This window comes from Rhinolophus sinicus, chromosome 18 (assembly GCF_057876585.1).
Source record: "Rhinolophus sinicus isolate RSI-liver-muscle chromosome 18, RSI-T2T, whole genome shotgun sequence".
Taxonomy (NCBI): domain Eukaryota; kingdom Metazoa; phylum Chordata; class Mammalia; order Chiroptera; family Rhinolophidae; genus Rhinolophus; species Rhinolophus sinicus.
Window position 1 is genome coordinate 3217134 of NC_142518.1, and position 22804 is coordinate 3239937.

Below are 22804 nucleotides of genomic sequence, written 5' to 3' on the forward strand. Positions count from 1 at the left end.
AACAGGGAAGATTCCCGTTTGAAAATTCCGGTCACTGCTGAGAGGGGCTTTCGGGATTCATGTCCTAGGCAACAGACATGCGCTCTGAAAAGGAAACCTTCCCACAGGCTTTTCTCTACGTGCCATAGTTCGCTTGCATTTAAACACATGAGGACTTTTTCAGCTCTCACCGAGGGGTCCTTCTGCAAACCAGGGCTCTATTCAACACACTCCAGGAATGGGCAGAAAGAACTGGATCTCACAGTGGGGACGACGGGCTGTCCCCATCTAAAGAGGGGGACACACTCTGTCATCAATGTGTCAGGAAGGAGATGCTAAGGTGGCAGGTGCAATTATCTTAGACGAGAGAACTTGGCCAAACATTGTCCCACAAAAAGGTAACGGCCTCCTTGCCCGAGAATCAGTAGTACACAAATTCATGGAAATTTTCCTCAAATGGGACACACGTTTGCAACTTTAAAGAATAATCAGTGGAATAAATCTGAGACACAGGCTGCATTTATCGCACTAATGTGATAAATTATTAATTTCTTCCACTGAGGTTTGAATTTGTGACTTTGGATATCTTGATCATTGAGGCAAGGGGTAGAAACCTAATATTAAACTCTGAGCTGCACAAAGCTGAAACATCCCGGCAGGGCCACCTGGGACCTCCACTTAGGCCTGTGTGACGCTGCTCCTGGGTCAGTGATGGGAAGACCCAAAGGCAGGAAGAAAGAGCCTCTACCAGCTGAGGCTGCAATGCTGAGGCCATTATCTGGCCAGGCCATAAAAAGCTCTGCCATAGTAAAAAAAAAAAAAAGAGAGAGAGAGAGAGACGTCATCCAGGGGTACGAAGCGTCAAGAAAGGTGCGAGGACAGTTCTGCCCCTGGACCCTGCTTCTTCCACGCGTCCGTCCATCTATTTTTCGGTTCCGCGCCCCCATACTCGTCCATCTCTGAAAACACTGGGTGCTCAGGACACAAATCCCCCAGCGCTGTGGGTGTGATGTGTTCAGGAGGGTCTCCGATGTCCTTCCCCCTCCAAAAATTGGTGTTTCCCATCCAAATGTGACATGGGTTATCAAAGTTTGTTCTTCATTGGAAATGTGCATGTGGAAATATCAAAGGCTATTTGGAGGAAGACACCATACTCCTTAGTTTTCTGATGAATGCGATCACGCAAAGTGAGGGTGAAAGGAAGGTGGGTTTCATCCTGTTCAATATGGCATTTCCGTTGTAATTGTGTGATGTTCTTGACAGTTTATTGTTGTGGTTGTGAGAGTGATGACACTCAAGACTCATATTGCCCTGGCGGTACATACAAATGTCTGGTGATTTTATTACACAGTGGTTCAGCCCCCTCCCTCCGAGTTGGTACTTAGGTGGCTGGTGTATTTGACCGAATGAATCCTTTGCTGCTATCAGTCTCCATCTTCTTAGACCCCTTCCTTCCACGGATCCAGCCCAACATGTCTGCTTTAGAGCTCTTCTTTTTTTTTCTTTTTCATTCCAGGTTTTGTTCGGTCTTAACGGCGTCATTCAATGTAGTACCTAATGGTCCCAGCCTCCCCGACTTTGCAACCCCGATCGGCAGTCTCTCCTTTGCTTCATCCAACTCATTTATTCAAATGGTCAACAGGAGAGGACCGATGAGAGAGCCAGGGGGAAATCATGAGAAACACCCGCTCAGTGGACAGCTGTCATTTAGTCATGAATTTCAATGATTTCATTGTATCATTACCCAGGCTTCCAGGCTGTGATTGGGTGGAAAAAGTGTCCACATTTGGCTCAAATGGAGATACTGCCCTTGAAGTCTACTGTGTTTCTCGTATTTATGAGTGCAGTGAAATTACTTCATCATGGGCGCACCCTGACTCAAAGTGACCTCGACGTCCTTCTTTAAGTGGTCACCAAGCAGCCTTATAGGGACTCCATTTCCAAGGTGTCCTCAGCAGGACATTAGCTCACATTCAATCAAAGCTACAACGCCTTCTCAGTGACCTCGAGTGAGTTCTCATTTCCAAACCCAGGGTCCTCTTCTCAGCTCCCCCCACCTCTCACCATTGGGCATCGGGGACCACCCCATCTTTCTTGCTCACACATCTGTGAATTTCATCTTCTTCCCGGTCTGTGAAAAATCAGAGCCCTTGTTCATTTTTCAGTTTTCTGGATGGAAATGTCCGCTGTCTTGGAAAGGATGTCTTTTGGGCTCAGTTATGTCACCAGCAACGATGGTCCAAGCTACGTGTACGGTCTTTTGTGAGTTTGAGAAGCAGCTTATCCTGGCTAGAATATCTTTCTTTCTACAAGTGGCTTTCCCTTATAACCATCTCATGATCTTCGGATTTGAATATTCTTCTAAAAGTTAATGTTATAATTACCTGTCCGCAGGTTCTTCTCAAAGAGCTTTCTCTACTGAGAAAGCCAAACGAGAGTCCAAGAGATACTGTGTCTTGCTTTGAAAGAACTAGTCAACGCTTGTTAACATTATGCAGGTGATGGGACACCTAGGATTTACAGTTCTCTCGGTGATGATGATAACCGTTTGATCGTATGAATGACCATGCTTTTTGGTAGCCATTTTCATCTTAGGACCAAAATAGCCCGCAAAGGTACTGTCTGTGACAAGTACTGCACATAACATAAAATTGCAGCTATGAACAAATACCCAGCCCCCTCTGCCCAGCAAAAGCTACCAAATCATTGCATTCTGGGGTTTTTCTACTAGCAACTGCTTGCTTCTTGTTTGCTATATTTTTCCCAAGGGGTGGAGATTAGTAGTCAAAAATCAGAGAAGAAAGAGGATGCCAGGCAATTGTGAAAAGGAATTAGGGGAGGAAAGCTTTACAATGAAGACTCGTTTGTTATTCCAGTTAATAGTTGGGTTTTTTGTTGTTTTTTTGGTTTTGGTTTTTTGTTTGTCTGTTTATTTGTATGTTTGTTTTGCTGGTTCCTTTTCCTTCTCTTATTTTTTAAATTAGTTTCAGGTGTACAAAACAATGTAACAATTAGACATTCACTCCCCTCACCAAGTAATAATCCCCTCCCCCAATCTGCTACCCCTCTGACATCTATAGCTGTTACAGTTCCACTGACTCTATTCCCTATGCTGTACTCCACATCCTGTGACTATATATATATTAAATTGTACTTGACGTTCAATATTATTCAGCTTCAGCTTCAGGTGTACAGTGCAGCGGTCAGGCATCTACACTGTCCATGAAGTGGTCTCCCTAATAAGACAAGTGTCCATCTGACACCCTACAAAATCTTTACATTATTGATTACATTCCCCAAACTGTCGTTCGTATCCCTGTGGCGATATGGTAGCTACAATCTGTGCTTTCTAATCCCCTCACCTTCCCGCTTATCCCCACCTGCCTCCCATCTAGCAAATCTCAGTTTTTTCTCTATATGTCTAGTTAGTTTTGACAAGCTGTGCGGAGACGGCACCCATCATGTGATTTCAGAAGCAAGGATCCAAGGAAAACTCGGTGTTGTAAAGGGCAGGAAGTTGGTGTGAAGAAGTTGGATGGTCCCAAACATGTCCATTCCCTGCTGAGAAAAGCAGTTACCCAAAAAGAGCTACTTCCCACCTAGTGTTCTGCCTTGGGAATGAATGACCCTTTGGAGGAAAAAGTAAAGTTCATTATCTGTCTCTCACACCTCTCCTTCTGTTTCATAAAAGGATTAAATGCAGTGTCAGCTTCACATAAAGAGAGCCACGTGTCTGCAGAATGAGGACAGCTGAGAAGTGCTCCAAAGCAAAGGAGAGGTCGTTAGACACCATGGGACAGAAACGTTTTTTATTTCCCAAGCTCATGGTCACCTGTACATTCCCCTTTACTGATGGTCATTTAGCTCCTAAACCATGAAAGAGTGTAGAGCCTTCTCTCGAGAAGTAAGGTGGAACTGGCAGTCAGAAATGAATGCACAAACCACAGCCTGGCTTCGGGGGAAAGAAAGTGAGAGAAACACCAGGAGATGGAGAGGACGGTGGCCGCTTTGAAGAATAAATGCGAACCGGCTGGGCCCTGGGGAAGAAAGCTTCAGAGGAGAATTCTGAACCAGGCTGACAAGTACCTGAGAAGACCTCACACATGTGACGGCTGATCCGATGGCACATGAGGTGAGGGCTTCTTCTCTCCATCTTCTAGCTGCAATATTCACTTTTTGGGAAACTTCCATATTTTCAGACGCCTTATTCATTCTAGGCTTAAAGGTTCCTAATACTTTTCTTCCAAATTTCTACAGAGACTTTAGAGTCCTGGGTAGGTTATGTGCCCACCCTGTCACATCGGGCCCATGTTCCTCGTGCTGCCCGAGTTCAGTGAGAGGGCTTCTTTGCGGCACCGTGATTTGTGGTGAAATGTCAGCCTCCCCAGATTCATTAGGATGATTTGCCACTGTACTGCCATGTTTTCATTTTTGACAATCGCCTGTTCATTCTCTGTCCTCGCTCCCCACGTAAATACACGAGTTCATTTTGACTGTCATCTGAAACCTTCCCGCATTTTTTTTTTAAAGCCAATCCTCTCTCTGAAACTGAGACGCCCCCATAATATTCTTACTAGTCCAGAAAAGGACATTGGATCCCTCCCTGGTTCTGTGACCCTCTTGCCATTTCTTGTCAAATCCTTTCCACATGTATTTTCCCCTTCTGTTTATGGCCGTTCCATCTATACGTACCTTGGGCTCTCTGGTCCAGTCTTTGCTGCCTCCTAGCATTTTCCCATCAGTACATCCTTGTTCCTGTCTCAAAATTCCAGTATTTTTTCAAAGGGTAAAACCTGTCACCCGTTGTGCTCGCCAAACCCAGCATGACAGACCTGCTACCACCTGTAAATTCCCTTCTATCGTGCCACGTCTGCAGCCACCGCTCCCAGAGGTGCTACCTGTCTCTGATTTCCCTGCCTCTTTCCTGCCCCCCGCCCTTCCATCCATGATTTGCTTTTCCAAGCAATGCTTTGCCACCTACTCTGAAGACTACATCAGAGGTGTCCCCTGCCTTTTGGCACCTGCCACACACACTGTGCGAGTGGTACTTAAATTGGCAGCCTTTCTTCAGACGTTGTGGTTCTGCATTTGTGGGGTTCTTCACTGCATCGAGGGGGAATTTAATTTTAGTATTTCCTTCTCGTCACTGTTTTCCATTGCTTCATTCAGGAAAGCAGAGATAGCTGCAGCTAAGCTGATCAATGGGAAAGCTAGCTGCTTCTGCCTGTTTCTAAAGTGGTGAAGGGTGAGACCAACGTCACGTAGTAATTGTCCCCACTGTCAGCGCCACACACTTTCATATGAGTTCCCTACATGTTACTAATATTCTCCTTTATGCGCCACACCCCCCTGCACGGTCAGCTGCATGCGTAGTGATCCATCTAGCACATATTGCTTGAGTTGAATTGACCGCGTACAGTCCGAGAAACGGTCTTTGGATCTGGTCATTTCATACAAGAAACAGAACGGCCCTCAGGGTGGAAGGCGCAGGATAAATTTGATCACATTTATTTTTATACACAAGACAGACATTATTAGGATGGTTGACATCATTCTATGGGGCTGTTTTCCCTCCATGGTCAAAACGAGCTGCTATCCAATCTATGTCCGATTCACTCCCCATGACCGGACATCCACCTAAGAGCAGATGACGTAATGAGTGCAGCTTTCTGAGCTTCTAGGAAGCTCTCGATGTCCTTTGTTTCCCTTTGAGTGGAACCGTATCTCTACTGTCCTCTTCCTGCTGGGCTATGCGTACACTTGGCCTCCGGTGTATCTTGCTTCAGAGTTTTGACATTCTTTTCTGTCTTCCTGCAGATGAAAAATATCAGGGAATTTTGGAACAGGAAGTGACCCTCGAATCCACCTACCTCCAGCTCCCTTACTTTACAGATGGAGGAAACGAGGCCACGATGCTGAGACACGCTCTTGTTCTCACAGCTGGTGAGAAGAACGCATTTTGCTGAGAGCAAAGCTCATGTTTTTCTGCGACACCCCACTGCTTTCACTTTGAACTTGAGCCTCCGCGGAGCAGACAAGTACTTCCGATGTGACTGCAATTACGTCCTTGGAAACATACAGCATCACTCTCAAGATGAGCAACTTGGCAGCCACCCCAACTTCAGTTTAACCTCCACATAAAAATATGACACAACCTATGTCATTAGCACAAATATGAAATTTAGGCACAACCCCGGCATGTAGAGACTCCCTGTTTTTGGGTGAAGAACAATCTTTTATCTTTGATGAAGATATCCTTTCTTTATGTTTACCACAGTCTCAAATGCCTCTCTTTGCAGAAGATGGTATAAGCGTTTCTACTTTGTCACTCATTTTTCTTCTATTTAAATGATTAAAAAAATAAATAAACGCTGTACACCATGGGTTTCTAAGCAACTGATTTCGGCGGTTGCAAGACACATGGGGGTAGGCAAGAAAGAATGCTTCAAGACACATGAAAACTCAGGTGTGAGTGATGTGTGTGGGAATGGGCAACTGGAAAGTAACAGCAAAAGTGCCAGCAGCTCCATTGGTGGAAATTCGAGAGAAGAAGCCTTTCCTTGGGGGCGAGAGTATGCTGGCAAACTGCATGCTGTCCAAAGGGTGAGGGACGCATGAAATTCTAGGCAGTACCACACACCAAAGCCCAACGTCATCGCTGGCAACGCAGAACAGAGAAGCCGAAGACGGAAAGCAAAGGTGTGCTCGAAGGTGAATAAAACAAGCGACAGAAGAACCTTCAGTGCCGCCATGACCCGCGCAGAGGGGCAACCCACCGTGAACAGGGGCTTTGCATCTGGGGCTCCCCAAACCGGGATTCAGGGGTGCACAAAGGAGAATCCTAGTCTCCGCTCTGTACACGTGGTGTCTGGTAACCGGGCACAGCCCCTCACACGGTCTGTCCTACCAGATTGTCTGCTGTCTCTTAGAGGGATGGCAATCCCGATTTTCTAAGCTCATGCCATCCCTGGGACAATCTGTCCCTGCAATTCCCTCCCTCCAGGCACGAGCATTTCCCGGCAGGTGACATCTCTCTCTGCCCCCCTGCCCCACCCCCACGAGAGGTGCAATTGCACGTCTCCCTGTCTGGAGCTCCAAGAGCCCTTCCTTTGTTCTGAGGGAGGTGTTAGAAATTGTTGGCACGGGTGGGCAAGAGCTGGACCCACACCAGTGCCTCTGGATACGGGGGCAAGACTCGGAGCTGCCACTCAACCTGCTGTGGATCCCTCTTCGTACCATCTTTTCCTCTTTGACTTGAGACAGCCCGGGGTGGTTCAAACGAGTGACTTTTTTTTAAAGGGCCATTAGATGACAATGGTGGAGGACACTGGAGCCCAGCGGCCATGAGGACGGGCTCTTGAAGAAGCCACTCCTTGAAGGGGATCAGGACGTGCGCAAGCATTGCTCAGGAGAGAGAAAGCACGGGCTGGGAAATTGTGCCGTGTGTGTGTGTGTGGACACACGCAGGGTGGGAGTTCGCAAGCCAGAGCCCTTTCCTTGGGAGTTTGCAGATTGTAAGGGGCAAGGCTGCGTGGGGAAGGACAGTGGTTGAAGAGCTGAGAAGGAATAAGACACCAAGTCCTCCTTCAGCAGCTGCCGTGAGTCGGGGAGGCAACGGGAAGCTGGCCAGCGCTTCCGCTCGCCCCACACACAACCGCCAGCCAAGGCTGGGGCTGCTCCTTGTGGGGCTCCACCGTCTGCAGACTGGCCGCCGAACAAGCTCTGTTTGCACCTAGGGCTTGTTTTCCTCCTGCTGCATTGTATCTGCATTATTATTTTTCATTAAAAAGAAAAATGCCACTGAAAAACAATGTAGAGTTGACCTTGAAGTCAGAATTTTGGCTCCACTGGTTTTCCTTCGGTGACATTGGGAAAATAACGCCCCAGAATCTCGGTGTTGTCAAAAATGACGGGGAGATAATGACTCTTATTCCACAAGAATAAATGAAATCCTCCATGACGAGACATGAGAGGTGATGCACAAACGAAGCTTACAGCCGTTCCTAAGTGAATCTTCATACACGATGTCCGAGACCAGGGCTCGGCAAGCTTTTTCTGTCACGAGCCAGATGGCACATATATTCAGAGGTTTGGACTCCATCTTGGTCTGTTGCAGCGACTCGATTCTGCAGCCGTAGCAGGAATACAACCGTGCCCAGCACATAAATGGACAACTGTATTTCAGTGAAACTACTGAGAAACGTGGGCTGCAATTGGCCCATGGGCCTGGCTTGCGACCCTCATTCTAGAACATTCTCCACGGGTCATGATATCTGGTTCATGTCATTCGGCATTTTGTCTTACTCTGTATCCTCACGTGTATAACTTAGCAAGCCAAAAGCCTTCAGCAGGAGGTATTCCCTGTCTTTCCTTTTGCAGCAGAAGCCCGGTGATGTGAAGAAACTCACGGGACCACCACTAGCTGGGAAAAAAATCCCCCGTCTTTAATTCCCAGGACACTGGCAGTCGCCTTGCGGTGTTTCCCTTCTGACTCAGTGTGTCAGGCTCGCTGACAGCACTCGTGTTCTTCAGGCAAAGAGACGTCCATTCTTCTGGCGGCCGTGAGTTCTCACCCAGCCTCTTCCCGCGGGGCCACTGCTCACCCTGCTGGGTCTTGCATTTCCTTGCAGGCTCTTGTCACAGTGGCCTCCTGGACTTTTTCTCAGACACATCCTGTCCCAGCTGCACGACACTCACTCCTCCTTGCTGATTTCCAGTGTTCTGGGTTTTCTGCATACGTGATTTTCGCTTCCCAGCTCTTAATTTTATCGTGGTTGGAAAACAGATGAAACAGGGGTCTTGGCAGCCGGAGGGGAAGCTTCTGTGCAAAGTTTTGGATTCGCAGAGGCTCACCAGGCCATCTGTGCCTCAGGTCTGAGGCTGGAAATGAAATTCTGCTTTCAGAATGTTGGGATGCAGAAGAAAATACGACGTGAACCCAATTTATTTTCTTCTGACACCTTTAAATCTATATTTCATATGTGCCAGTCATGATCACCCTCTAGGGCTGGCGGCTGCCCAGGATGCACGTTTCCTCGCAAGCCCACGAGCGGACATGAACTTCAGAGCCCAATGGAACCACAGAAATACCAGAAAGTGAAGGTAAAGGTCAGAGCAGAGCCCTCGGAATGTCCTGAGATTTCTAGTCCGTGATCCAGTTATTCCTTTAAAATGCTTTCAAGGACATGCCTACTTCAGGGGTACCGTTTACTACATCTTTACGAAAGCACAAGGCCACCTCTTTCAGTCCCTCGAGGCTCAAGGGAAGGTGGCCGTGTGCAGGGGGTTAGGATGTGAGGACACTGTAACTCTGACAGCAGGTGCCGGGCAAACAGGCCGTCCAGGGTTGAGGGCAGCAGGCGAGCTCTGGATGCCAGAGCAAAGTGACAGGGGGCAGGCAGCTGCTAAGGGGAGCTGGGTCACTGCCCCGGGATGGGGGTGGAAGGGGGACAGGCGCAAGGACTTTTAGGGGGCAAGAGGCTTTCTCTAGAGTGGCCTGCCTGGGAAACATTTTCCAAAGGCTTCTGACAAACCTAAAAGCTAGAACTTCTGACAAACCTGAAAGCCAAACTCTGAAACACTAGAACTTGGGAAATAAGAAGCTCGTTCTTTTTTTTTTTTTTTTTTTTTAAACCCTGGCCCTAGAAAGGCCCAGAATGTGATGACATGGGACGATGGCCTCCGGGAAGTCACAGATGTCTCAATGCTATGGCCTCAGCCTGCTATTAAACCACCCGATGTTTGTTCAGCTGCTTCTGGGATGACGCCTGAGAAGCAGAGTCCCTAGGTGTGCAAACTGTGTGAGACCCAAGTAGTCCGTACATGCAATTCTGGTCCTTGAGGCGGGAATTCCTGTGGGTTTACAGGCATGGTCTCTTGGCCAACCCTGGGTTTCCGGAGGGCAAAAAGCATCGCGATGATTTTTAAGGCTGTGATGACACCACCTGCTGTAGCCGGGAAGTGGCGGGTAGCCCTGGGCGGGCCATTGGTTGACAGGTTCAGGGACTCTCCTATGATTTCCTTATTTATAGAAATCTAGAGAATGTCGGGAAAGATACTGAACTAAAACGTACACCCCACCCAGCACTCCTTAACGCCTTCGTCATTTCATTTTCCTGCAGAGCACGTACAACACTACACATACACAACACTTTCCTTTAAAAAAATTAACTGCTTTGGTAAGATACGATTCACATACCACACAAGTCCTCGATGTCAAGCACACGATGCCACGGCTTCTGGTTTCTTCACAGAGCTGTGCAACGGTCACCAGTCAATGTTAGAACAATTCTATGATGTCACAAAACAGGCTGCCGCCTATAAGCCCTCACGCCCTCACCCATCTAAGCCTGCAGCCCTAGATAACCATTCACCTACTTTCTCTGCGATTTGCCTAATCTGGACATTTCACATAAACAGGATGATAGAATACGTGTTCTTTTGTGTCTGGCTCCTTTGACTCAGAAGACGTTTCAACACCCATCCCTGTTGTAGCCTGGGGCCAATATTTCCCTTGTATGGCTGCGTACTATTCCATCACTCGGATAATCCACATTTTCTATGCCTTCATCAGTGGACAGAAATGAGGGACGTTTCGACCTCCTGGCGACTGTGAATCTCGCTGATGTGAACACTCACGCACAAGTGTCTGTGTTTCCGTTCACTCGGGCACACACCTGGCTGGGTCATGTGCTTCAGCACCGTTTCTCTTTCCTCTGGTATCGGCTCCCCCACTACCATGAGGGCCTAGAATTTACTGTTTCCCCGAAAATAAGACCTAGTGGGACAATCAGCTCTAATGCGTCTTGTGGAGCAAAAATTAATATAAGACCCGGTCTTATTTTACTATAAAACCTGGTCTTATAGAATATAATACAATAAATATAATATAATATAATATAATATAATATAATATAATATAATATAATATAATATAATAATATAATATAATATAATATAATATAATATAATATAATATAATATAATATAATATATACTGGGTGTTCTATTAATTTTTGCCCCAAAAGACGTATTAGAGTTGATTGTCTGGCTAGGTCTTATTTTCGGGGAAACACAGTAGAATTGTTCCTTCTTCCTGACATATAGGAGACACTCAACAAACTCTGATAAAATGAATAATGAATGAAAAAACAAACAAACTAACGAATGATAGAAGACTGGGTTTTACCTACCTGGCTTTTTTTTTGCTTTATGATTTGGGGAAAAGCAAAAATGTGAAATGCTTTCATGACTTAAGTTTTCACATCTATTAAACTTTGAACTGGAGCAGATGACCTCTAGGCTGGCTCAAGAAAGAAAATATATGAAAAGAAAGGGTTGGGAGAATTTTTCCTTCGAACAGGGATAAGAACGAAAAACAATCTTCTCAATGGAGTTTGGGGTTTGTGGGTTAAAGGAGATGCTGTATGACCACAGCTCTCTCGGAACAGGAGCTATGCATCAGGTAAGGCCCCATGGTGAAACGTTTTACATTTTTCTACACTAACAATTGCACTAAAAACATTATTTCTGCTGGTAATTTAAGACCACAGGAATAAACAGAGTTACGAGCTGTTATTAGCTGATAAGCAAGCATGAGGTGCACACACTTTAATGAAACACATGCCAATTTTAAAACACTAGTTTTGTTTCTCTTTTCTTTTAACGAAAAAAGTGAAACATATACAGTGTAAAGAAAGTAACAGCAACAAACACCATGCAGCCAGCACCCAGCTTCCAACAGTCCCCACTGCGGACCAATCTTGTTTCAAGGACACCTCTCTGCAACCTCCCCTCCCCAGCGCTGGAGTATTTTGTAGCAATTCCCACCATCCTTTAATTTCATCCATCAACATGTCGGCGAGGCGATCGGTAGGATTTGGGTGAAGATTGAAATTGAGTTTCCGTTGAATTTCACCTTCAATCCAAAGCAACATCAATAGTCTGGGAGCTTTGTGCTTTAGTCTCTCTCCCGCGGGGCCACATGGGGACGTGACCGAGTGGGACACCGCTGTGTCCTTCAGACTTTCTCTAGTGGGAAAGAAAGACCATGCGAAGGGGACGCTGATACAAACTGAGTGGTGCTGGACCTGAAGTAGAACGTCCATCGGAAGCGCTACTGGGCCAGACAGACGAAGTTACACTGTGAGAGCAGTTAAACCGACCGCGGCTGCCCTGGCTTACATCCACGCCTCTTTACGTTTCTAAAAACACTATTCTCTCCTTTGTCCCCTTTCATCTTCTCTGTCCCCAAACCGTGACAAACTGCAAGGCTCATAAAACAGCCCTCGAGAAGCAACGTATTGGCTGCAGACAAGGGATCGCACCAACCAGCAAGAGGCACGGAGAGCTGCAAGGTCTGGGATGGCTGCAACCACGGGTTTGCGGCAGTGACTGACAAATCTGTGAGCTGAGCCAACACCTGCAGGGACCCGGATTCTCCTCACCCAGGAAAAGCTGCCCTGCTGCCTCAGCGGAGAGTCTCCCAGCCCTGGGAGGGGAGCCGGAAGGAGTCTTGCCCGTTCATGGGAGTGACTCTAATTGTTTCTGTGCCTTGACGACACCACCTGTCAGATCTGGAGAAGTCCTGCATGTCTAGGGCTGGTGTCTGTGAGCTCGGAGGGTCATAACCCAGCCCCAGCTCCCAGGGGGCGGCTTCAACAATGGAAGTTTACTGCTCACAGCCCTGGAGGCGGGAGGCCACAGATTTGGTTCACGGTGAGAACTCTCTTCCTGACGTGTACATGGCCGCCTCCTGCTGGGTCCTCACACGGGGCAGAGACAGTGAACTCTGGTGGCTCTTCCTCTACTTATCAGGACACTAATTCCATCATGGGGGCCCCACCCTCAGGACTCACCTCACCCTAAGCACCTCCCAAAGGCCCCACGTCCAAACACCACGCCACGCGGGGTTAGGGCTTCAGCAGGTGAATGTGGGGACGGGGGGCGCGATGCACAGGCATTCAGTCCAGAGCAGACGGTTTAAGCCAGGTCTGCAAGGAAGGCGGAGGTGGGTCCACGCTGGGGCACAGGCTGTTGGTAATGGGCTTCGGACACGCACATTCTGCAGGGCAGTTACCAGAAAAGCGGCTCGCGGTGCTTGGGGAAAACCACTTTCCCGTCTCTGTTATTACAACTCTGATCACAATTTTTTCTTATTCACTTTCTGGACCCACAGAGCTGCCAATGATTCCATCATTCAGGATATGAACTCTAAAAATGGAGGTACCAGAGGGTAAAGGGGGTCAAATATATGGTGATAGAAGGAGAACTGACTCTGGGTGGTGAACACGCAATGGGATTTATAGATGATGTCATACAGAATTGTACACCTGAAATCTATGTAATTTCACTAACAATTGTCACTCCAATAAATTTCATAAAATTTTAAGAAACGAAGGAATGAATGAAAATGGCAACATTCAAGCAAGTACACCCACAACGTAATAATCTACTGCTCCACCCAATCTACAGGACTAACGCAGTTTCAATCAAAATGGCAACAGGACATTTTGAGGAAATTTACACATTGATTCTAAAATACAGATGGAAGGGAAAAGCCGCAGGAATTAGTAAGACCCTCCTGCAAAAGGAGGGGAAGAGGACGAGGAGGAGGGTTGAAAGAGTTGGAGGCGGAGAAAGAAAGAGAAGACGACAAAGGTGAAGACAGAAGAAGGACGCTTTCTGCGCAGCGAGAGTGTACATTTACGGTGGTTCAACCATGCGGAATGGGGGCTGCAACACACACACGGCCAACGCAGGGAATCGGGCCCCAGAAACAGCTGTAAGTACACGCACTTCCCATACAGAACAAGAGGGCTTTTCAGAGGAGTGGCACGTGGGGACAAACGGCGCTGGGACAGTGGTGCTGGGCGCGCGGGAAGAAAACCAGCACGGCAACCCCACCGCCCCCTCTGCAAACAAGCAAAGCCAGAGGGCTGAGAACCTGAGCGCCCAAGGCACAGCTCGAGCACATCCCAGGAGAAGTTAGAGGACGCTCCGATACCCTCAGGGTAGGAAAGGATTTCTTAAACAGGAAAAAAAATTCCCTGAACTTCTGCTTGTGGAAAGATACCACAGTGAGAAGAAGTTAAGGACGATATCTGTAGCACACAACTCACAGAGGCTTAGCACGTGCAATACATGCATCACCCCTGCAAGTCCTTACGACAAAGTATAAACCACCCAACCGAAGAACAAACATGGGGAAAAGACTTGCACAGGGATTTCAAAGAAGAAACAAAACAAGGTGTGAAAAGTGGTCCAGTCTCATTAGTGACCAGGGAAGTGACGTCGTTTTACACCCATCAGCTGGATGGACACTTACAATCTAAACATACCCGCTGAGGTCCCCATATCGGCTACCACGGTGCGTGTGGAACGACATTGTGGATGGCGGGTTTTCATAGCTTATGCTGAGACTTTGCGGGAAGGCTCTAGAGTCTGCTCGCAGACGGTGCGGTGTTCTCCCCGACTCTGAGAATATAAAAGCTGGGCGCGATGTGAGATGGGGAAGGAGCTCTCTGTGAAGAGACCTGGTGCCGTGCTGTGAGCAGCCCCACTGTCTGGAGTGGAGAACGGAGCCTCCTGAGTGGGCAGACACCCCCAACAGAGACACCCTTCATCATACCTGCCAGGGGGACCACCGGAAACTCAGCAAACACCCCTCCCTAGAATGTGCCCAGGACAAAGAGTCAGCTCCATTCCTCTGCAGCCCATCTTCTCACACAGAAAGAGCCGTAGGTGCATTTCTCCCACTTCCTGCCTTCCAGGAAGGGACGAGAGAGGGGTCGTGGAGTCTGGGCAATGACGTGAGACTGGTTCTAATTACGGGCGCCAAACAGTTTGGGGACCACAAGGGACAGGAGCGTATTTGAATTTTTGAATGTGGTCAGTGTCCGCGAGTGTTGAAAGAGCGTGGTGGGATACTAAGCTGCCGTCACCACACTTGTTTCACATTCTGCTGCTACGCTGTCTTCACGGTGGTCAACTACAAAGAACAGCCAGAGAATCATACCAGGAAAATTTGGGGCGACTGTGAACAGTGGGTGTCTCGGGAGCAGAGTAGAATTCAGGAGGGGCCATGGGGGTGCTGGCCAGCTCTGTGCTCTTTTGTGGGCACATAACAATAATGTCTTATAATAATTATAATGCATTATTATTCCCGATGCCTTCATCAGCCGTTACACATGCTTTGCAAGGATTCAATATAGAACGTACACCAACATTTAAAGGGAAACCATTACAAACTAGAAGACGACATACATGCCTATTCACACGACCAAGAATTCCTCGTATTTATTTTTGTCTATTTTCAAGTCCCCTGATCTGAAATACATTTTTATGCCGCTAGTGGTCCAGGTCCCTGATGCTTTTAGGCTTCTGAAAATCAAAGGAAGGAACTTTTTTCCTTCTACACGCCATTCTTTTCGATTTCTCAGCCCTAGGCAATGAACGCATACCTGCTCGTCTTTTTTGAAAGGGGGGAAGGGTGTGGGTGGGGAGGGGAAGATTTAATAGAAGGCTGAAAACTTCACCAGACTTCAAAAATATCCACGACGTTAATACCGTGTTTCCCCTAAAATAAGACCGGGTCTTGTATTAATTTTTGCTCCAAAAGACACATTAGGGCGTATTTTCAGGGGGTGTCTTATTTTTTCATGTACAACCATCTACATTTATTCAAACACAGTCATGTCGTCTCCTTCTGGAACATCGTCATAAGGTACTAAATGCATCCGTCTGGCTGACAATCTTAACTGGGGCTTATTTTCAGGGTAGGTCTTCTTTTCGGGGAAACAGGACAGTGATAATCTCCAGATGGCAGAGCTATTGGTGATGTGTAGCTTTACATGATGGCTTCTGGGTTCCAAGGACTGAACAACTGTGTGAGAACAAACACATAGAAATGATTTCCCTTGTATGCTTCCCTTCTCACAAAGCAGAGAGGAAGAACTCGACCTCCCATTTCGTGTCCCAGCCTGGTATGCGGAGCACTGAAGACCTAAAAACAGTTGTTGGATTCAATATGGTCCGCCAACTTTCCATCCTCATGTTCCATCCATTTAAAAGTGTGAAATTATAATAACGATACATAATCCATCTCTAGTCTATGCTAGTTAATGGTGCCCCTGATTACTGGCAATTGTAAGCGCCACTAAAACCATTGTTTCTGTACGTCTCCTGCAGACTTGGAGACGGCATTTGCAAAGTATAAGCAACAGGGAGCTATTCTCCGTTGACTGAGTACGGATGTGACGCACTCTAATTCCTGCCTGTTCCCGTCTGCCCGTCTCTGTGACGTTCACCAAAGAGCAGACCCTCTGGGCAAGTCTCATCCGCGTGCGTGAGTTTTCTCCTGCTGCTGTAACAAATTCCCACAAACACTGGCGTCAAATAACGCTCACCCGCTGGAGATACCGTCATCAGGAGCCTCATCAGAAGCCATAGGAATTGTTCGCTTTTCTTTCTCCTTTTCTTGACAGGGGACTCCTGGAAAGTGGGGTGGGTTGGCATCTGTGTAACAGAATGAATGAGTGAATGAATGAATGTGCTTTTTCTTGTGTTCTTTCTTGTATTTCTTCCCACTGGTTGGAACTCCCTTCAACTTACCCTGTAGGATGTCAAGAACTAACTAGAGTTTTTATTTCCAAGCAGCTTTGTGGCACTGCCATCGAGATGAAGCCATTACAATCAAGAGATCTAGCTTCTTTTCTCCAAAGGCTTTATGGCTGTTTTAGCTACTTCCATGAGAATAGTTAGAAGTTGGTCTCCAGGGAACGAAGTTACGGCGCAGCTACGGCAACGCCCCAGACAGGGAGCGTACAGCTTTACCCCTGTCCATTATCTGTGATGCCCGTTCACGCTGCACTCATCCTGATTTGGCTGACCACTGGGAGTCACTCTGCAAATATTAGGATGGTCAACACCAAACACAGCAATTTGCTTTGCGGGGGGCGGGGTAAGGAGGGGGGCACAGCCGTGAACCATGTGTTACACATGCGTTACTTCCTCAAAGCTTTGGACAATCACCATGATTCCGGGAAAAGTTACGAACAGGAGAACATTATGACCGATTTTCTTGGGAGAACGGACAGGTGTTTGAACCGGCCTCAGACATCAGTATTTCCACGGACGTCGCGTGTGTTGAAGATCTGAGCTCCTTTCTTACACGCTTACTGGATAAGTGCCGCCAGGAAGGGCCTCAGGGTCCCTGACAAACTGCAGAAGTTCTTGTACTTCCCGAGAAACCTAGAGGATGTTAGCCGTGGGCAGGGTCCAGCTCAATGAGTCCCTGGTATGCTTCCCGGGAGGGACGGCGTGGGAGCAAGGCGGTCGGGGACACGGAAAGAGAACACGTCTGCAAACCACCACAATGAGCAACTAACGTTCGTCTGGCAACCAGGACTGGGTGATGCAAAGGTAGAGAATAAACGGGAGCTAGGAGGAAAGACCGTGTTCAAAGGTGAATCCAGGTCCGTACAAGATTTTCCTGCGATTCAGCAGAAAACAAATAAATGCAGCCTAACATATCGGGAAACAGCAGGGGAGACAGGTAGGCGACTCATGATAATCCATTTGGGGGATTGAACCAATTTTCCTGGGAAAATAATGACAGTGGAAAAAAATAAGAGACGGAAATATTGATCAACAAATTCTAACATCACTTACCTAAATTTCAAAAGAATAGAACAGTAACTATTAATATTTACTAGGAGCCTGATCTATCAAATGGGAGTTACTGAGCTGGCTGCTTCTGACATCTTAAAAATTAATAAACAAATTCATAAACAAAGATTTGTTTAAAAAAAAAAAAAAAAGGAAAAAAGAAAAAGAAGAAGAAAAGGCTGATAGGAAATTGTTCACTCCGCTGTAAGATTTAACTAATTTTTCACACTTGCCTATACAATATACACAACTCATAACATAAAGATTATAAATAAAGGTTGGTCTTTTTAGTGCCTTTAGTAAATCATGCATTTATAGCTAGTCCACTGACAGAGCCAATAGTCCTCATTAAACGGAAACCTAATAGTATTTGAAAAATAGGGATTTTATATTTAGACAATACCCAGACTTTGTGCTACAAACGTGCAAAACGGAATTACTGTTAGAGACATTACTTAAAGATTAGGGTAGGAAAGGAGTATGCAGAGGTCAGAAAGTTCTTTCTCCAGAAATGAGCTTATCTTGATTAATTTAAAGAGCTTCATGCCAGTTTGAAGTCCTCGCAAAAATTTAAATTGTTAAATGAAAGACCATATGTGACCCAACAGTGAAAGAATGCAAAATCTCATAAGCTCAGAGAGAATTCCTGCATGTTCCCTATAGTTCCGGTAAAAACGAAGAAAGGAAAAAGGCTGCCTAATTAATCGGCTGAGTACCTACTGTGTATGTCACTATGCCAGATGCAAAGAGAAGGGAACCATGACTTTTTTTTTTAATTAAAGTTTATTGGGTGACAGTTGTTAGTAAAATTACATAGATTTCGGGTGTACAATTCTGTATTACATCATCTATAAATCCCACTGTGTGTTCACCACCCAGAGTCAGTTCTCCTTCCATCACCATATATTCGATCCCCCTTACCCTCATCTCCCACCCCCCACCCCCCGCCCCCCTTACCCTCTGGTAACCACTAAACTATTGTCTGTGTCTGTGAGTTTTTGTTTCTTCATTTGTTTGTCTTGTTCTTTTGTTGTTTTTGGTTTATATCCCACATATCAGTGAAATCATGTGGTTCTTGACTTTTTCTGTCTGACGTATTTTCCTCAGCATAATAATCTCAAGATCCATCCATGTGGCCGCAAATGGCAGTATTTCACCTTTTCTTACGGCAGACCAGTTCTCCATCGTGTATATATGTTCCACCTCTTCTTTATCTAATCAGCCATGACTCTTACCCCCGTGGAATTCACAGGCTTGCGGGGGCCAGTGGGGGGTGGTCAGGGTGACCCCCCTGGAAGGGGACTAAGTAACGTGGACTTTTGTGTCAAGTGCTGTGATCAAAACCTACACAGACGGTGACGGCCCTTTGGAGAGAGCAGCGTTCAATTCAACTGTTTGCAAAGAGGACTGATTCGTAGAGTAGGTCACCTTTCAACAGGTCTCTGGGCGTCTCTAGGATTTCACAGGGAAGGGCGTTGGAGGAAGGAAGGTGAGAAGGAGAGGACGCAAAGACGTCAGGCAGAGGGGGCAACCTTTTTTTTTCAATATTTGTGGTATGATGCATCTGTCATAAAATGTACCATCTTACCCATTTCTAAGTGTACAATTCAGAATTAAGTACGTTTACGTTGTTGTGCAACCATCACCACCATCTATCCATCTGCAGAACTTTTTCATCTTGCAACACTGGAAATCTGTCCCCATTAAACAACATCTCCCCAGTTCTCCCCACCTCCCGGCCCTGCTACCACCATCTACTTCCTGCCTCTATGGATCTGAGCACCTAGGTCCCTCACATAACTAGAATCACACACTATGTATTTTTTTGGACTGACTGACTTCACTGCTTCAAGGTCCATCCATATGGCTGTATGTGTCAGCATTTCTTTCCTATTTAAGGCTGAATAATATTCTATTGTTGCGTGTAGACCACATTTTGCTTATCCATTCATCCATCGATGGACACTTGGGTCACTTCCACCTTTTGGTCATTGTGAAAACTGCTGCTGTGATCGTGGGTGTACAAATACGTGTGCAAGACCCCGCTTTCAGCTCTTTTGGGCGCACACCCAGAGGCAGAATGGCTGCATCGGACAGTGATGCTATTTTAATTTTGAGGAACTGCCCAATTGTTTTCCACAGCAGCGGTCTCACCGTACAGTCCCACCAACAGGGCACAAGGGTTCCAATTTCTCCACATTCCTGGCAACACTTGCTATTTCCTGTGTGTGTGTTTGCTTTTTAGTAATAGCCGTCATAATGGGTGTGAGGTGGTACCCCGTGCCGTTTCGATTGGCAGCTCCCTAATAATTACTGAGCTCGAGCATCTTTTCATATGCGCGCTTGGCCATTTGTGTGCGTTCATTGGAGAAATGTGTAGTGAAGTCCTTTGACTATTTTATTAATTGGGCTCTTTGTTTTCATGTTGTTGGGTTCGCTGGGCAATCTCTAAGTACTCCTGACGATTCGGTAAGGCTGGGTCCCTGATTCCCTGAGCTGCTGTATCAGTTATTAAATCTGGGAATGTGAGTCTGACTGAGATCATGGATGGGTTTGAACGCCTCGTCCAAGGTCCTTAGAGTATGCATTTCATGGGACGTCGTGGGGGGTCCGAGGGAAAGAGCATATCCGGACTGTTGTGTGACTCGGGGACTCAATCTGATGACAGAGAGGGGGCTGAAAAGTGAGCCGGAGCCTCGCAGTGGGAAACGGTGATTCTAACACGCCAGTGGTCACCCTCCAGGAGCTGGGCAGCAGACAATGGAGAGACGGTCAAGACAGAGGAATCCAGAACCTGAAGTTCAAATCTCAGCTCTGGTACATAACAGGTGCCTCAGTTTCCACAGCATCACAGGGAGCACTGAATGATGTAACACGCGGAAAACACAGGGCGCAGACACGAGCTACGGAGCCGGCCTCGGCTACCCCGAAACAAGCAAGGTGCTGGCATGAACACGTAAGGCTGGGAAGGCAACCGCCGACTTTTAGACTCAGCCATCCTCACGAGGGTGAGGCAGCTCCAAAGACACCTGGCCTCTGCCACCCGCCACCTGTCCCCCGGCAATTCATACGGACCCAGCCCCATGAGCCCCACAAGGGGTGGCCTGGCTTCCACTGTCCCGCATTTTACCTTTTGCAGAAAAATCACTCGGCATAGAAACAGGCGTGGAAACAAGAACTGATGGCTGCTTTGCATGCACCTGACTTTGCAGACAGACCCTAGGATTAGTCCTTTAATCTCCACCCCGGATTCAATGAAGGTCGTCACAGAGCGACCCAGTGCAAAGGGCTGCGGGATCTCGATTAATGATTGTGTGATTCTTCGAATCCCCAAGGAAGCCGCCTGAAGGCTGAGGCCTTGGAGTAGAGTCCATGGGGGTATATTGTGGACGATGATGTTTTAAAATACGCCAACTCAAATGAAGGAAAACAAAGGTCTCTCTTTCAAATATAACCCTCGGGTACTGAGTCATTAATTTGTTTTCTTCTTGTTTTGTTTTGTTTTTGTTTTTTTGTTTTTGTTTTTTTAAGGAGGGTGCAGCTCCCAGTGGCCCAGGTGGGGATCGAACTGGCAACCCTGGTGTTATCAGCACCACGTTCTAACCGGCCACTCACGAGTCATTTCTACACCACAGATTTATTTCCTATTTTATCTGATGTTGTCTTCACGTTGACACGACTCAAATTTAGTTCAGGGAACGTTTGTACATGGACATGATCCTCGCAAAATCTGGAAACCCTCAGGCACAGGTAGCCTCTGGGTCCGTGCACAGCCCCCCCTTAGGGCTCATGTTTTCTCTGCAACGCAGGCCGGGATATAAAAAGCTGTTGCCAATCTGAGTTTTCACTGGAGGTAGAAAAATGCTTTGCTTGTATTGTTGATTTTTTGCAGTCTGTGCCCAAAGTAACTACACGGGACGTAAAAATCATTTATGTGGGTTTCTTCCTTTACCAGAATCTGTGCTGCAAAATGAAATAAAATGAAGCCACGCCTTAAGATGACAAGTAATAAATCACTCTTACCTAAAGAAAAGTCCTGCCATCCGAGGTTTCTGTCCTGATAGTCTGACAGTGGGGTCACGAAACGCAGAAAATAGGACCTCGGGCAGCAGGTGTAAGTAATTTAGAAGGACTGAAACTCTCCGCATTTTTGTTGAAGAGTTTACAGTGTAGCCTAACAGAAGTCAGGTTAAAAAAAAAAAAAAAAAAAAAATATATATATATATATATATATATATATATATATATATCGAGATGTTCTCATGTGTGGCTCCATGAAGTGGTTGAGGGGGAAAAGCAGAGGCAGGAGTGCTTGAAAATCACGGAACAGATGCTTATAAAATCACAAGTGAGGTACTTAAGAACATCCCAGCACAGGTGAAATAACTTCAGAAAAATGCAGAGCCAAGGAAAACAGTTAGAATGCCCAACCGGCATCTGATACAGAATTCAGACATAAAAGTATTTGCGTTGCGTCAGTGTTAGATGAAGGGTCTCAGAAATGGGCGCGGGGACAATTGTTCATTAGTTGAAGGGTGTTTGGAATATTCTTCCCGTGATTCAAAAGAATAGCGCCCTGATGGCAGGTGATGGAGGATGAGACAGGTTTGCGGGAAGGACGGAGGGAGTGCAATCCAGGCTGGGGAGGCATCTAAGGTGGAGAAGGAAAACAATTGTTTTTAATTCTAAGAAAGCAAAGCAAAGAGAGTTTGAAGAACACACCGTCTGTCAGGTAAGAGGAAGTACAATAAACATGGTTTTATCCTAACTGGACTGGCGAGACCAATTAACTGCGGCCAGACAGAAAGAATGAAAGATTGTATGCGACAGACTCTCAAAAAGGCAAGTTAATCCGGCAAGCGACCGTGCAGTGAAGAACCAGAGTGAGCGTGTGTAGTTAACTGTCTTGCTTAGGATAGCACTGGTGTGGTGGCGTTACCCAATGTGGAGGCATCTAGACCGGAGCAGGCTCCATCTTTTTTGATGTTTACTTAGGAAGGATGTAAAGAATCTCAAAAACAAAAACAAAAAAACACATTCCAGATGTGCAGGATTCACGCTGGAGGAATTTTGGCCCCTGGATGTCCAAAGGTCAAATGTTAACAAGTCTTTGCACGGAGGCTCAGGAGTTTGGGACAATGAAAGGACTGCTTGCTTC

The 22804-nt window shown here is 46.7% G+C and overlaps 1 protein-coding gene across 6 annotated transcripts in view; it reads right to left on the reverse strand.

Annotated features, from left to right (window-relative positions):
• Nucleotides 1-22804, reverse strand: part of PUDP (pseudouridine 5'-phosphatase) — a 495490-nt gene that overhangs the window by 402410 nt on the left and 70276 nt on the right. Inside the window, exon 4 of one of the 6 annotated variants that reach the window (XM_074324096.2) lies at nt 5677-5790. The exons of 4 other annotated variants lie outside the window; for them this stretch is intronic. In XM_074324096.2, coding sequence (XP_074180197.2) covers nt 5728-5790 — 63 coding nt within the window. In that variant the 3' untranslated portion in view covers nt 5677-5727. Of the gene's footprint in view, nt 1-5676; nt 5791-22126; nt 22298-22804 lie in introns of those variants that run through there. One more of the 6 variants, XM_088794803.1, reaches the window with a different exon arrangement.